At 51.5% G+C, this 13,682-nt stretch overlaps 6 protein-coding genes across 6 annotated transcripts; 3 read left to right on the top strand and 3 right to left on the bottom strand.

Annotated features, from left to right (window-relative positions):
* Positions 1–376: 376 nt before the first annotated feature.
* CC77DRAFT_945373 (ribosomal protein 60S) lies at positions 377–773 on the top strand (the record flags this gene model as incomplete). Its single annotated transcript, XM_018535018.1, has 2 exons — positions 377–448; positions 504–773. 2 exons carry the CDS (start codon positions 377–379, stop codon positions 771–773), a joined length of 342 nt encoding a protein of 113 aa, XP_018381464.1.
* Positions 774–1,733: 960 nt separating this feature from the next.
* Positions 1,734–2,878, top strand: CC77DRAFT_1024470 (ribosomal protein S19). The gene is made up of 4 exons (XM_018525880.1): positions 1,734–1,812; positions 1,916–1,973; positions 2,056–2,177; positions 2,228–2,878. The coding sequence occupies exons 1-4, from the start codon at positions 1,776–1,778 to the stop codon at positions 2,470–2,472; spliced, it is 462 nt and encodes a 153-aa protein (XP_018381463.1). The 5' UTR covers positions 1,734–1,775; the 3' UTR covers positions 2,473–2,878.
* CC77DRAFT_998249 (Undecaprenyl diphosphate synthase) lies at positions 2,860–4,014 on the bottom strand (the record flags this gene model as incomplete). The annotated part of the gene is made up of 3 exons (XM_018536532.1): positions 2,860–2,950; positions 3,000–3,417; positions 3,486–4,014. 3 exons carry the CDS (start codon positions 4,012–4,014, stop codon positions 2,860–2,862), a joined length of 1,038 nt encoding a protein of 345 aa, XP_018381462.1.
* Positions 4,015–4,275: 261 nt separating this feature from the next.
* On the top strand, positions 4,276–7,543 carry CC77DRAFT_972183 (exocyst complex component Sec10). The gene is made up of 3 exons (XM_018535853.1): positions 4,276–4,816; positions 4,865–6,552; positions 6,600–7,543. Exons 1-3 carry the CDS (start codon positions 4,721–4,723, stop codon positions 7,342–7,344), a joined length of 2,529 nt encoding a protein of 842 aa, XP_018381461.1. The 5' UTR covers positions 4,276–4,720; the 3' UTR covers positions 7,345–7,543.
* A 400-nt stretch (positions 7,544–7,943) lies between these two features.
* On the bottom strand, positions 7,944–10,398 carry CC77DRAFT_972180 (hypothetical protein). The gene is made up of 3 exons (XM_018535852.1): positions 9,757–10,398; positions 9,313–9,705; positions 7,944–9,257 (listed from the first exon to the last, which is right to left on the bottom strand). Exons 1-3 carry the CDS (start codon positions 10,136–10,138, stop codon positions 8,422–8,424), a joined length of 1,611 nt encoding a protein of 536 aa, XP_018381460.1. The 5' UTR covers positions 10,139–10,398; the 3' UTR covers positions 7,944–8,421.
* A 241-nt stretch (positions 10,399–10,639) lies between these two features.
* Positions 10,640–11,847, bottom strand: CC77DRAFT_1065602 (hypothetical protein; the record flags this gene model as incomplete). Its single annotated transcript, XM_018528826.1, has 2 exons — positions 10,640–11,535; positions 11,607–11,847. The coding sequence occupies 2 exons, from the start codon at positions 11,845–11,847 to the stop codon at positions 10,640–10,642; spliced, it is 1,137 nt and encodes a 378-aa protein (XP_018381459.1).
* Positions 11,848–13,682: the final 1,835 nt, after the last annotated feature.

Below are 13,682 nucleotides of genomic sequence, written 5' to 3'. Positions count from 1 at the left end.
CGGAGACGGAGCGAGGCGCACGGGACCGGTCGAAGATTGAAGAGGGGAGCGGCCAGAGAATGAGCGGTCGGCGGCGGCGCAGACAGGTCGTTTTTATACCTGGGCCTTGCCTAGCCCAGCCACACGTGACAAAGCGGGCGATTTGCGCTAGTCGTCTTGCGGTATAGCGCAAGTAGCGAAATCCCACCAGAAGTCAATATTCGCGGACCTCGAACTTTTTCTTCTGAACGACAACCTACAGCAAGAACTTGTAGCTTCAGTCTCCGGTCCCGACGGTACGCACCACTTTGAATCTGCTTCCAGCAGCGCAATACTGACAAGCGCAGGTTAAATCGATTGAACTCCTGTTCCTACAAATCACCAAACCACAATCACAATGAAGCACCTCGCGGCATACCTCCTCCTCGGCCTTGGTGGCAACACCTCGCCCTCCGCTGCCGACGTCAAGGTAAGTCTCATACCGCGCTGTTCTGCGTCTTTGTCCCAATCTAACGTCGCAACAGGCCGTCCTTGAGTCCGTTGGTATCGAGGCTGACTCCGACCGTCTTGACAAGCTGATCTCCGAGCTTGAGGGCAAGGACATCAACGAGCTCATCGCTTCCGGTTCCGAGAAGCTTGCTTCCGTTCCCTCCGGCGGTGCCGGTGGTGCTGCCGCTTCCGGTGGTGCTGCTGCCGCTGGTGGCTCCGCTGAGGCTGAGGCCGCTCCTGAGGCCGCCAAGGAGGAGGAGAAGGAGGAGTCTGACGAGGACATGGGTTTCGGTCTCTTCGACTAAGCGCATCACCATCGCCAAACAAACACCTTCACCTACCTTTACGAAGTATGATCCGGCCAATCTCTCGACTATCACGAGAATCATGCGCAATGAGAACGATTTGGGGAGTGTCGAGCGTGCACTGCAAGGGGCTTGGAGAAGGATACCGCGGCAATAGTAGAATAGTTGCCTGCTGAGATACCCGGAATGAAGCCATGCACCTCCAAGCACTACAGGCAGTTTACCTGCTTTTTGTGACTGCGCCAAGCCTTTATTATAATAGTGATTTGCTTTGAGTGTGGTTCGTAAATTAAAATGAGGTGCTACCGAGAGTGCTGTACTGCCTTTTCCGTAACTGTTACGTCAATTTTTGTGGCAGGCATGTCACTCATGGAGTCTAGAGTAGATGCGACGACTGTAACTCTAGGTATGAGAGGCTAGCATGACCTTCGCCCACTATTGGTGCGACTTGTAGGATATGAAAAAGACTGGAAATGGATCGACTCCAGGTGATGTTATGAATGAGCTCGTTTTCCCCAAGTTGTTCCTAGATACTGCAACCTAATCTAAAGGTGTACGCAAACCTCCACGTTGCATTGTCAGCAAGAGAGTAACGGCACATACCTTCAAAGTACCATTTCCTGTACAGTCTTACAAAGGGTTGACTTGGCAAGAACGAGCTCGTTTGTATGCGAGGACCACTGGAGTTACTAGATGCCTTTTTTATAGAACGAGGCTTGAACATAGATTGTTTCGATGGTGGGCATCTGTTCCAATATGCTTTCAGACCCCAATTGGTGGTGCTGTATCGTCAATGTTCACTGTGAGTTCTGTCATGGTGGGTGGTGGTGGTGTGTGTGAATGATCGCACCTGTCCAAACCGGCGCTAAGGGGTCTCGCTTAGCGCACAGGGCAGCTACACCCGTGGACCTTTTGAATTTCGCATCGATTCCGTTGACGACCGACAACTACCCTCGCGACCCCAACGAAGTTCTCCCATCAGCTACTTCGACAATCGCAAATATGGCTGACGCTGACTACGACCCCGAGGCCGCAGCTGGTACGCTCTTGCCCCTCCAACGAGCCCTTCCCACACACCCGCACCGCTTCCCTTGGATACGTACACGCACAATGTGACAGGACATGGCTAACGAATCCAACAGCCCTTAAGGCGAAGAGGGCGTTCCGCAAGTTCTCTTATCGCGGCGTTGACCTCGACCAGTACGTCTCCCGACCCCCCGCGACTCTCCGAAAGCGATGGGGGATGTATACAGATGGTGGCGGTATTCTGATCGATATGCAGGCTCCTCGACCTTGGCTCTGAGGAACTCCGCGACCTCGTCCACGCCCGTGCCCGCCGCAGGTTCAACCGTGGTCTCAAGCGCAAGCCCATGGGCCTCATCAAGAAGCTCAGGAAGTCCAAGCGTAGGCAACACTGTCCGCACAGTTGAAGGGAGACAACTAACCCTGAACAGAGGAGGCCAAGCCCAACGAGAAGCCCGACCTCGTCAAGACCCACCTCCGTGACATGATTGTCGTCCCCGAGATGATCGGCAGCGTCATCGGTGTCTACTCCGGAAAGGAGTTCAACCAGGTCGAAATCAAGCCCGAGATGGTCGGCCACTACCTCGCAGAGTTCTCCATCTCATACAGGCCCGTCAAGCACGGAAGGCCGGGTATTGGTGCCACTCACTCTTCCCGTTTCATTCCTCTCAAGTAAACGAACTGGGTTTTGGTTGCATGGGTTCTTTCGTGGGGCGGATATGTACTTGACGACCTAAAATGAATACAGGTGTTAGGTGCATTTACTCTCGATGGCTATGACGAACACAACGATCATGGCGGGCATGAAGATATGGTGTAGATAGCACCACCATTACATTCGAGATACCTCCACACTGCTTCCTCCACTGGGTGATGTGTACTTGTTGTGATCGATGTTGAGCATGCTGGTCGATTGGATTCAATCGCTGCACTACACTGCACTGGACTTCACATGGGACAGTGGACGTCAGATCAAGAGATACGGCAAGTCTACAAGTTGGAGGGCAGCGGTAATCGTATTAGGTATTGTTACACTAGGAAATGCAAGTGACGTGTGCTCTCGCTACCTTCCAAGGCGCATCTCAACCTTTGCAAAGTTATACAGGGCTCGCAGGAAGACCTGATAATTAACGCCCTTGTTGTCTGGCAGGTGGCTGTATTGTGTGTTAGCAAAGACCTCATCATATGAACAAGACAACTTACAACATCTCAGTCAACCTCAGCTGCCATGGCGGATAACCTTTGAGTTGCACAGTAGGGCTGAACAGGATCAGAAGATCCGGTTCGCTCGAAACATGGTCATTCAGCTGGGCATCAATCAAATCAGTGTTGATCTGCTCTTGTCGTACGTCGCCCTTTTGTGCCATCTCGGCCAGTGTGCGCGTAAGGTCGACGATGGTGTCGCGGCCGTCATGTTCAGAGAGAAGGAGAACGGTGAGATGTTGACGTTCCTCCTCTTTCAGTTCGTCGTCTGCGCTCTGAGGAGGCGTGTTGGGAGGGGAGTACGAGGAAAGGTGGGGTGCACGGAGGGAGAGGGTGGGCTTTCTACGAGGGCCGAAGTAGGCTTCTAGGGTCGACCAGATGGAAGCGTGAGTTTGGGGGAGATAGTTCTTAAGTACGCCTGTTTGATATCATTAGCCAGAGCCCTACGTTACCGTGTTCTGTTTTACAAAAAGATGGTGGACTTACCCGTCCGCTCATAGACACTCAGAAACGGTATGCCGGCACTCGCTGCCCAGGCTGCTATCTCACAGACATCGTTTACTAGTCCTTCCAGCCCGGCTGTACCCTGACTTCCGTCGTCTTCCTGGTAGTCCACTATTACACTGAGGTGTTTGGGCAGCTTTTCCAGGTCCTTGACATCGTGGGCTATGAACTCTGGCGTGCGGTGATGGTACTTGAGCAGAGAGACAACCTTCCCCCTCACCAGTCGGTAGGCGCGGCGGAAACGGAAGAAGACGCTGAACAGGAGCGCAACGACGTGGTAGATAGCGAGGTGGAGGAAGGTCTTGATGGGGCCTACGAGAGGCTTGCGGCTCTGTTGGGCTGCGCGCTGGCGGCGGTCGCGGAGTGCCTTCTTCCTCTGCGCCTCCTTCTCGCTATCAGAAGGCTCAGAGGGAAGAAACGGCTTGAGGAGTTCTTCGCGTTGCTCGACCGAGAGTTGCTTGCTTCGCCTAAAAGCGGCTTCTTGCTTGGGAGTCAGGCCTGTGGTAGCCATTGCGGGCGGTGTGAGGGTATTGAGCGACAAAATGAGCTGGGCAGCCGATGTCTAAGTATGGACAACAAGGCAGTCAAAAGTCAAGGGAAAGAGAGGGATAATGCGCGCGTTAGCTGGCCATGTCTGGCAGACGTAAGATGATGAAATATCCCAGTGAGGCTGGTGCATACGAGGTACGTGTGGCGGCCGTTCCTGCCGAGCGCAAGCCAAGTATAGACGCGTAGCTGCCTGCTCCGCCATGCGCTGAGGCGTCATTACGCGGAAGCTGTCGCAAGTACAATGAGGCTGTAGGAACTCGAGCTTATTGTTTTGGATCTTTGTATACGTCCTGCCACGACAGGATTGGTGGCATCATAGTGCATGAGGTCACCCGTTGTCCGTTCGGCTGGAGCTGCTGCGACTGCGGACCAGGGACCGAGGCGTGGGGTGCGACAAGCCACAGTCGCGACTTGAGCATGTTGCTAGCCAGATCACGACGTGCAGATACACCTGCAACGAGAAATATCTACTCTGTGCCATGCCCAAGTGAGAACACAACATACGCTAGCAACACCTGGCAGCTTGATGCTTTGCGCCAATCTAAAACACCAGCTCCAGGGCATTCGGGGCGGCATTGGCCCGCTGGGTAGCTGCGATAGACGCCCGTAATACAATACTGCAGTAGTACTCAACCTCCAAGGCGGATTCCCTCCAATCTCCTGTAACGATGCAGCGCATCAGCTCCGATGGCTCGTCGGTACTCACTCACCAGACGTCGAGGACATCGATACGCGCACCCCAGTTCACCCTAGAGAAGTTCACTGTAAGCAGCCGTACAAGTTCAGGGTTGTTTTCACATTGACTCCTGCAGAGCAAAGATTTCCTAGTAAAAGACTTCATCGAAGACCTCTCCCAGATCGCCGTACCTGCGACTCGAAGATCTGGCGGCGCCGGTGGCCAGCAGACATTCGACCCGAAACCACTCATCCGCACGTTCGAACATGCCCTCACACGACTCAACAGTCTCTCCGAGGACCTGGAAGAGAAGGAGTCTGAGCTGTCAACAGCTGTACGCCGAGCAGAGCTACAACACAACCAGAATGTCGAGTCGCTAGGAAGGAGACTGGAGGCGGCCATGGACAGGTTCCAACGGCTAGACAGTTCGCTCAATGGTAGTGACGAGGGAGGGTCAGACACTGGAGGCAACGTTGCCATGCGCATCGGTGAGCGACTCGAAGAGCTCGATCGCCAACGCAAGAGAGCCCTGGACGCAAAGTTCTTGATTGAATGCTGGCAAGAAGTCAGCGAACGCGGCGAACTCATGATCCTCGAGGACCAACGGAAGAACGGCGACATAGTACGATGCGCCGAGATTGCACGCCAGCTGCTGCGCATCAGCACACGTCTCGACCCCGAGGGCAGCCAGCGAGTCAACGGAGACGCACCGAACGGCATGAAGAGGAGAACGGTACATCAGTCAAGACACAACACGAAGGAGGTCATTGAGAAGTTCTTGGAGAATCTTGAGCAGGATCTCCTCAGCAAGTTTCAGGAATGCTACGCGCGTCCAAACTACCCTGGCATGCGCGACTGTGCCATCGCGCTGAAGGGCTTCAACGACGGGGCTAGTGTCATCGGAACCTATGTCAACCAGCATTCTTTCTTCATTGACCGCATGCAGTTGAATGGAGAAGAGTTGGCGACGGATGTGGAAACTTGGGATCGCCTCCAAGATCCTGATGCGGAACCACCGGGTGTTGAGCCTACGCTGCAATCTCTCATTGATGAAGTCAAGATCGTCGTCCAGGATGAATCTGCCATCATAAAACGAGCCTTCCCTTACTACGAGGAGGTGCTGATCAAGTTCCTGGAGCGCATCTTCCAGCAGTCAATACAAAGTCGGCTGGAGATGGTGCTTGACAAAGCAGGAGAGCTATCATCACTCGCCTTTCTGCGCTCGTTGCAAGCCTCTAGGAGCTATATCACACAATTGGTAGATGATCTAAAATCCCATGGGTTGACAGAGCACCCAGAGCCTGCTACATCTGCGGTCGCTGCTACCCTTGACCAGCAGTTGGAGGAGCTTTTCTCGTCTTACTTCATTGGAGAGAAGTATATTGAGCGAGAAAAGAAGAACTTGGAGGAACTATACTCCTCGCTACTACTCAAGTTCACCATCTACCACTCGCGGCGCAGCAAGATGCCTACATCGTACTTTGGATCGCTGGCTCAGCGAGGCAAGGAGATGGCTGCATCCGCTCGTGACAAGTACATGGAGCGCTTGGAAAACACAGAATTGCCCGCTAGTCAGAAGGCGACCCTGCTCCGCATTGCTGGCCTGAAGGAAGATCAGCAGGAGAAGAAGGATATTGAAGTGACGGATGAGGATGGCAAGCTATCGCTACCAGTCGCCAAGCGTATGCTCAAGTGGCTGGCAGAAGGTGTCGGACGTGGACTCGAGCTGTCGCCTGGTAACGAGACACCGAAGGATGTGCAAATATTGCTTAATCTTCTACTACGACAGATGGGCGAAATCTACTTGGAGACGGCGTTGGACGCGTAAGTCATGTATTCCTCAGATGAGTACACAATTAACACGAATGCAGCGCACAAGATCATGCCGTTTCGCAGGAGAACTCCAAGACACCCCCTGATCTCACCCACCTCCCATCCCTACACGCCATTACCACAATCCTACATCTTCTTCAACAAACCACGACAACCATTATCCTCCCTCTATGTACACCCAATCTGACTATTCGTCGGGAGATCGAAAAGTCTACCAACAACACAACGTCGACTCTTGAATCGAAACTGTCCAACATACTCAATCTCACATTGACAGCATCGCTCAATTGGGTGAGCAGATGTCTATCTCAACAAAAGAAGACCGATTTCCGACCCAAGGAAGAAGACCTTATGGTAACAAGTGAAACGCAAGCCTGCCGCGACGTCTCCGCATTCCTGACTCGTGTTGCCTCACAAGCTTCTGCCGCGCTCTCTGGTCGCAACCTCTCCTTGTTCCTCGCTGAGCTTGCTCGCGGTTTGCGGTCCCTCGTTCTGGCACACCTACTGAAATTTTCCATTTCACAAGTCGGCGGTCTTAGTGTTTCCAAGGACATGAACCGCTATGTTGAGCTAGTGAGAGGATGGCCCACAGGTGACGAGCTGGAGCCTGGAGCGATGGATGTTCTGACGGATGTCAGTACGCTATTCATTATTGGACCTGAGGCGCTGAGGGATAGGCTTAGGGCTGCGGGTGGACAAGATGCGCAGGAATTGAAGGGTTTCATTGCTAAAAGAGACGACGTTGGAACTGTCGGGGTGCAGAGCGTGCTTAGTGGCTTGTAGGGACTTTACATTCTTAGGTAGTTCGCATGATTGTATCAAGCTAAGTGTGCTACAATTGTATCCTCCCAGGGTTTTATCTAGCAATATCTCAGCTTTGCGCCTGGTTTCGCGAAATCGTTGCACATATGACTTTCTAGCGACTTTGATGGTGGTATACACAGACGACAAACAATTACATATATATGGGACGCAAGCGTTGAAAGATTTATTGATTTGATAGCACCTGATGGTCAGAATCCATTGATTCTCTTGTAAAGACGACGATTGGTTCGTACGTTGGATCATTATGTACTTGGCACGCAATACGAGCTGCCCTTGGATTTGATTTCTACACCAACAGTTCACTGGCTGTCATACTCAAAAACGAATCTACGAGAACCGCCATCATACCCCGCGAAATCCCATGATCGGGCTTTTACTCTGCACCAATTTGGCTGCCAGTCATTCTTGCAGTATTGACAACAGCCTTCCCTCGTAGATCGTCTTTAGGCTTTGGAGTACATACTGATTATGAGGTAACAGTAGCTCTTAGGGTAAGCAGATGTATCCAGTATGATCAGTTCGCAATAACCTTCTATTGTCCTACGCTCATGAAGAATGCCTGAATTACCAGTATACCTCAAATTCAACCTCCTTCCTTTCAATAACCGTCCTAATATCCTCGAGACATTCTGTCATGGCAATAGTCACTTCAACACCACTCCGATCTTACTTTTCCATCTCCCTGCTATCCTTACTGACCGGCAACTTAACCGAGAACATGGCGTGAGCAGGTGGTAGACACTACACCAAAGTTACCCCAAAATCCAGATGTGTAAGCCTAGGATAGCTCTATAGAAGCTTTCAAGTGATCAGGTGGTGAGCCGCAATGGTGGAGGCACAAAGCGTGTACAAGCTGTGATAAAGATCCCAAGTGCATTATTGGAGGGATTCGGGCTCAACAAGTAGCCGAAGGGATGGAGCAGATTTGGGGGTGGGCGTCTCATGGCCTAGAAAGGCTTCAATTTACAAATACCAGTAGCCCGCGATTAATGAATTAGATCACAGCCTCTGTTCGGCTCGAGTATTGGTAGGTTGTTACAGCTTTGCTGGTTTTGCGAATGCAAAGAGCGACCTTCCTTTCTTTTCCGGATCTTGCCACACCCATCCACTTTTACCAACAACTTCTCCTGCCCCGCTAGACATCTGTAGCATTGTGGTATCGTCTCCATGATTCGCAAGGAAGCGTTTGTTACTGTTCTTCAAGCGACCGATAATGTGGCCTCGAAGCGGACTGCCGTCGCGATTGAACTCTACGGTATACGTCTCGACGACAGCCTCACCCTCTGCATTAGAGGCAAGCTCTGGCGCAGGAACATCGGTGATCTGTGGTGGAAGCGGGTTCTCTGTGGGATAAGCTCCTTCTTTCCTGGGCTCTTTCGATAAGATCACGACGTACTGATAGCTCAGAACACCGCCATTGCAGAGCACCAGTCCCCTGCGGCCTTTACCGTCTCTTAGCTGTCTTGTCATCTCAGTGAGCGCGTGCATTGAATAGTTGTTGCCAGCTCCACCAAACGACGTCAGACCGCCAAGTATCGTCAATGGTTTGTCACCACCAACAACAGGTAGCCCTAGATGCTGCGCGGCAATTTTAGGAACGATCGGAAAACACGAGTAGATGTCAACGATATCCATCTCTTCCTTTCTTACGCCAGAAACCTTCAAGCTTGCATCAATAGAACGCGCAATGCTAGGCGAGGAGTAGAAGTTCGGTCTTTTCCAGAACTCGTCCGCATCCTTCGTTCCTGCGCCACCAAGTGGATATATCCATTTTGACTCTGATACCCCTAGTTCTTTGGCGAAAGAAGTTGAAGTAAGAATAATGGCAGAGGCGAGGTTGACCGTGTTGAAAGCATTCATAAGCAGGGGATCTGCACGGATCTGATGTAAGCGGTCATTCCCAGAGTAGAAAGAAGGATGGCGTACAAGGATGACATATCATTCTGTTCCTTTTCCCAACCGTCCCAATCTCTTCTTCACTACTTGAACTTCCGTAATTCCATGCATATTCATTATTCTTCGCAACTTCGGAAAACTCGGCATACAACTTTGCGCTCTCTTGGTGGTTTGCCTTTGGTGTCTGGCCGCGATGCGCACGGAATGCGTTCTCGTAAAGTGGATAAACATGTATTGGTGCACCAATCCTATGAATAGCGCCAAGGTCTTCGCAAGAGTCAGTAGAGGAGAGTGTTTGCCAAAGAGAGGACACTGCATTATTTCCTAGGTCGCGGCCTGTTGGAGTGAAGACCGAGTCTACGGCTTCAGACGGCGCTGTCCAGCCTGGCGGAGGAAGCTTCTTTGCAGCTGCGCATGCTGATACTGGGTACAGTTAGTGATGGTGGAGAGAAAGAAAAGTAAATTGGCACGTACACGAAGCTAACGCCTCACCCCCAGTTACAATCGCGACTTTACATTCGCCTTTCGCAATCCTTTTCGCCGCTTCGTCGAGGAGCTTCCCTGGCTTGTCACCTCCATGCTCAGAATATCTTTTCCACTTTAGTTTCTGTTCAATCCCCAGCTTCTCTGCCAGAAGCCCTGGCAGATCCGGGTATGGCCAAGTCCATGTCTTGACGACATCGACGCTGTCGATCGCTGACTGGAGATCGGTATTCGAAGTAGACGAAGTGTCGCTGATGGCCTTTTGAATGGCTTCAAGCATCAATGTTGCGGGCTCTTTCGCGTCCGTGACGGCAGTTGAGCGGTTCTTGATGTCGCCAACGCCGATGATCACGGGGATGTTGGAGGACGGCATATCGATGTAGGAGACGGACTGCAAGGCAAACGTGTCGATACTCTGGCTACCCAAAGCACCTTCTAGCCATGATCATATACTACGCGACCGAGGCGTAAAACACGCTGCAATTCGGAGAGTCATGACTGGCGTGAGGAGTTACATTTGCCGAGGTACAACGCGCGGCGCGAACTACGGCGCGACTATCAGGCGCTGCCTATAATCTGTTTACGCTGTCTTCGCGCGTTAGTTGTATTACAATTTGGAACACATGCATAGAAAAGTGCGAATTTCATAAGGGGAGAATGAGGTCGAGTGTGTTCTAGCTGAGGAGATGCTGAAGGTACGTACCATTCAGGGCAATCGACCTGGTGACATCGTATGTGATATGATGCAGGTACGTGCACTTAAACAAGATCGGTATTGTCACAAGACTGTATCGAAGTGCAGGCATTTCGAGGTCCAGTCTTTTAGTTCTAACTCGGTTCACGTACGGACATTCTAACAGATTGGCTTGAAAATCTACTGTATACAAAGGCTTTCTGAGGCCACAGCCAGATTTGGTGCAGCGCCGGTTGCGATATTCCAATCTCTCCATGCAGCATACAGTAACACGACGAAAGCCTGTCCCTCAGGGTTGACGCCTTCCAGTGGCGTCCTCTGACCTTCATTGAGAGAATTGACAACCGGTGCTACAATACCAGTCTCTTCGTCTATATGACGGCTAACAGCTTCTAGCTTCGTTATTGCCCAATCCGTATACCGTTTTCCGAAAAGGCCAGGCTCAAGGACGGCCATTCTAAAAGCTGTAGCAGCCATCAACGCTGTGCCAGCGACCTCTGCAAACCAGGTCTCATCATCGAGATAGTTGCGCAGCAAGCCCATTGTATCGGTATCAGCTTCCATGGCGCCATCGAGAATTCCTTTGGTCATCTGCAGTAAGACATTCTGCTCTTCCTCGGTTTCAGACACATATTGAGATTTCCGTAAGGTGGCCAGTACCCTTGCCATTCCAGCTGCGGCCCAGGCATTACTTGTACACCATGCACCACCGTCACTCTTCACATTGCGTACGCCCGCATCATTGGCTATGTGTTGCCAATATCCCTTTCGCGTACCGAGAACTTCGCGGTATAGCTCACATTGGCGGACACTCTCCTTCACCATGTCTATATCTGCTGTGAACGTGCCGTTATAGGCGAGGGCCGGTGGCACCATATAGATAAAGTCGGCCCACAAGGAAGGGTACGCATCGCGGTGTGATATCGCGTCATTGGAGAATCTCGGCGTAGTCGAAAGCAGGTCGTGCAGTTGACGGCTTACTGCGGAGAGATATAGGTTATCAGGCACGGGGAGGGTTACTGATCTGGAAAGGAGTAGAGTAGGGATGCAGAGGGATGTCGGATCGGACGATGAGCCTAGTACTTGCTGTTAGCATACGCCCGGTCTTTATAATGTGCCTAGTAAGTATTGAAACCGTAGGACATACCATTTCCTTCACACAGTCTCTGGCTGTCAGTACGTATGAACGGTTTCACATATTGCAGTGCTTCTACATCCTCGACCCTCAACACTGGTATCTCACCGCCTGGAAATGGGTCATGGAAAACGGTAAATTGACGACTTCTGTATTCAAGGATTGCTTCGAACACCGTTCCATACTCCCAGCTATGCGACGCAGTCTCTCGCGCTTTATCTAGCACCTTATCGATCAGTATTTCCGGAATCATGACGTGTACTAATCGACCAATATCTCTACACCGGTGATCAGAGTTGATAGTTGCCCGGAAGTTAGGAGTGCGTGAACAAATGGCTGGGATAGATGAAGTTTTCGGCGGCTGCGTCTGGTGTCATGACGCGCGCCTTCGCCTCTTGCCGCGGACAAAAGCTTGGTGAGGGGTTGTTCCTTCTTCCAAGCTCTTTGCCGAAGCTTCAACACACGCAAGACAACAATGCGAATAAAACAACAAGTCTGGCGAGACAGGATTGAAGGGGGAGAATTTGGCAGATTACTGTAGCTTGCATGAATAGGCACAGAGCTCGAGTTGGCGTGATTTCCAAGGGATCGATTACCCCAGAGCTACCTTATGTCCGAGGAGTGCCGACTCAAGAGGTACGCGCAACGTCTTGGTGCTTTCAAAGGAAAGCACACACAGGTAGAAGGGCCAGCATCACGAGACATTTCCTTTTATGTGCGCGAGGCTACAGAACCAACAATCTTGATTGGGAACGAACGGCCGCGTAGCGTTGTTAGGCTGACATGACCCGATGTTGACAGCTTAGTTTTCTCGAGTATTGGTAGGGGATACCAACACGAACAACGTTGCAGGGCCGAATGCTCATGAGTTGCGGTACGTCCTAGGCAACGGACCTTGTATGTCTGGCTTCGAAGCTTGTCTTTTGCGACACAATGATATCCATATGGTGCACTTCACGTAGTGAAGACGAAAACTGAAGTTGCGATCATGTAATACCGAATGGTGGTGAAGGTTCGTCCGGCACTGGGAATTTAGCGCGAAGGATAGTTCCTCTACTCCGGAATCCGGATACCTAACTAAAGCTGCTAGACTGATGTCTAGTATGACAGTGGGTCGCGCCATGGTTGCATAAGCCTAAGATTTGATGTACCCACCAGAAGACCCGCAACAGATAATCCTCCAAGCGACGTCCAAGCCCCCGGAATCCTCTCTGGATGAAAGTGTTACGTTTTTAAATCTCTGCGGTGCCAAAGCTGAAGATAAGAGTATCAGGTGCAGTGATAACGACGCAGGCCTGATCGTACTGTACGCCCAAGGTGAAAATTTTCTAAGCGACTTGCAATGTCTCGTTCTACTGTGCATGCTTCTTCACGGCAGACGCAGTCTTGGTTTGGTAGTTTTGTCAGCTTGTCCTGTGGATATACAAAATCCACAGCTCAATGAAGCACGAACCGCCATCCCCACGATCCCCGGATTTTGCAGTAAATCGTCTGTCTCCATCCACCTCGTGGTGAACTCCATAGCTACCCAGACCCATTTCGCAAACCATCGGCGGGTATTTTGTGCGCTAAGACTTCTAGTCGTATTTCCAGAAGCTTGTCTAAGCTCTGGGCGTGCCTGAATTGAGCCTCATCCCTACGATTTGCGGCTTTTGTCGGCTCAGTTCCAAAAACCCTCACTCCGTACACCGGCCCGCCCCCATTTAACTCTCCAAACACCAAAAGATGAACAGTGCCCATGGCGCACGGGAGTAAAACCGAAGGAATGCGCGACGTGCAGGGCGAACGTCATCAGGCAAGTTAAGCACTGTGTTGCAACCACCACAGCACAAGAGGCGATTTTCCCCGCCTTTTCACGCGGTAGTTTGCCATTACCTAACGATAATTGGTTCCCCAGACTCCCCACTGCTCATGGTTCTGACAAGGGTCTGGGCTGATCGTCCCATACCATGGACAAGACTTGGCCACCGAGCCAGCAGCAGTCCACGGGTACCACATCGGAACCATTCCAAACGTGGAGTATACCTCGTCGTGCGCCGGGCCATACACCACATTTGAAAAATCTGCTATCATAGCCGACGCATCCTT

The sequence above is a fragment of the Alternaria alternata genome, assembly GCF_001642055.1.
Source record: "Alternaria alternata strain SRC1lrK2f unplaced genomic scaffold CC77scaffold_23, whole genome shotgun sequence".
In the NCBI taxonomy this organism is placed as follows: domain Eukaryota; kingdom Fungi; phylum Ascomycota; class Dothideomycetes; order Pleosporales; family Pleosporaceae; genus Alternaria; species Alternaria alternata.
This window is presented reverse-complemented; position numbering and strand designations above follow the sequence as displayed.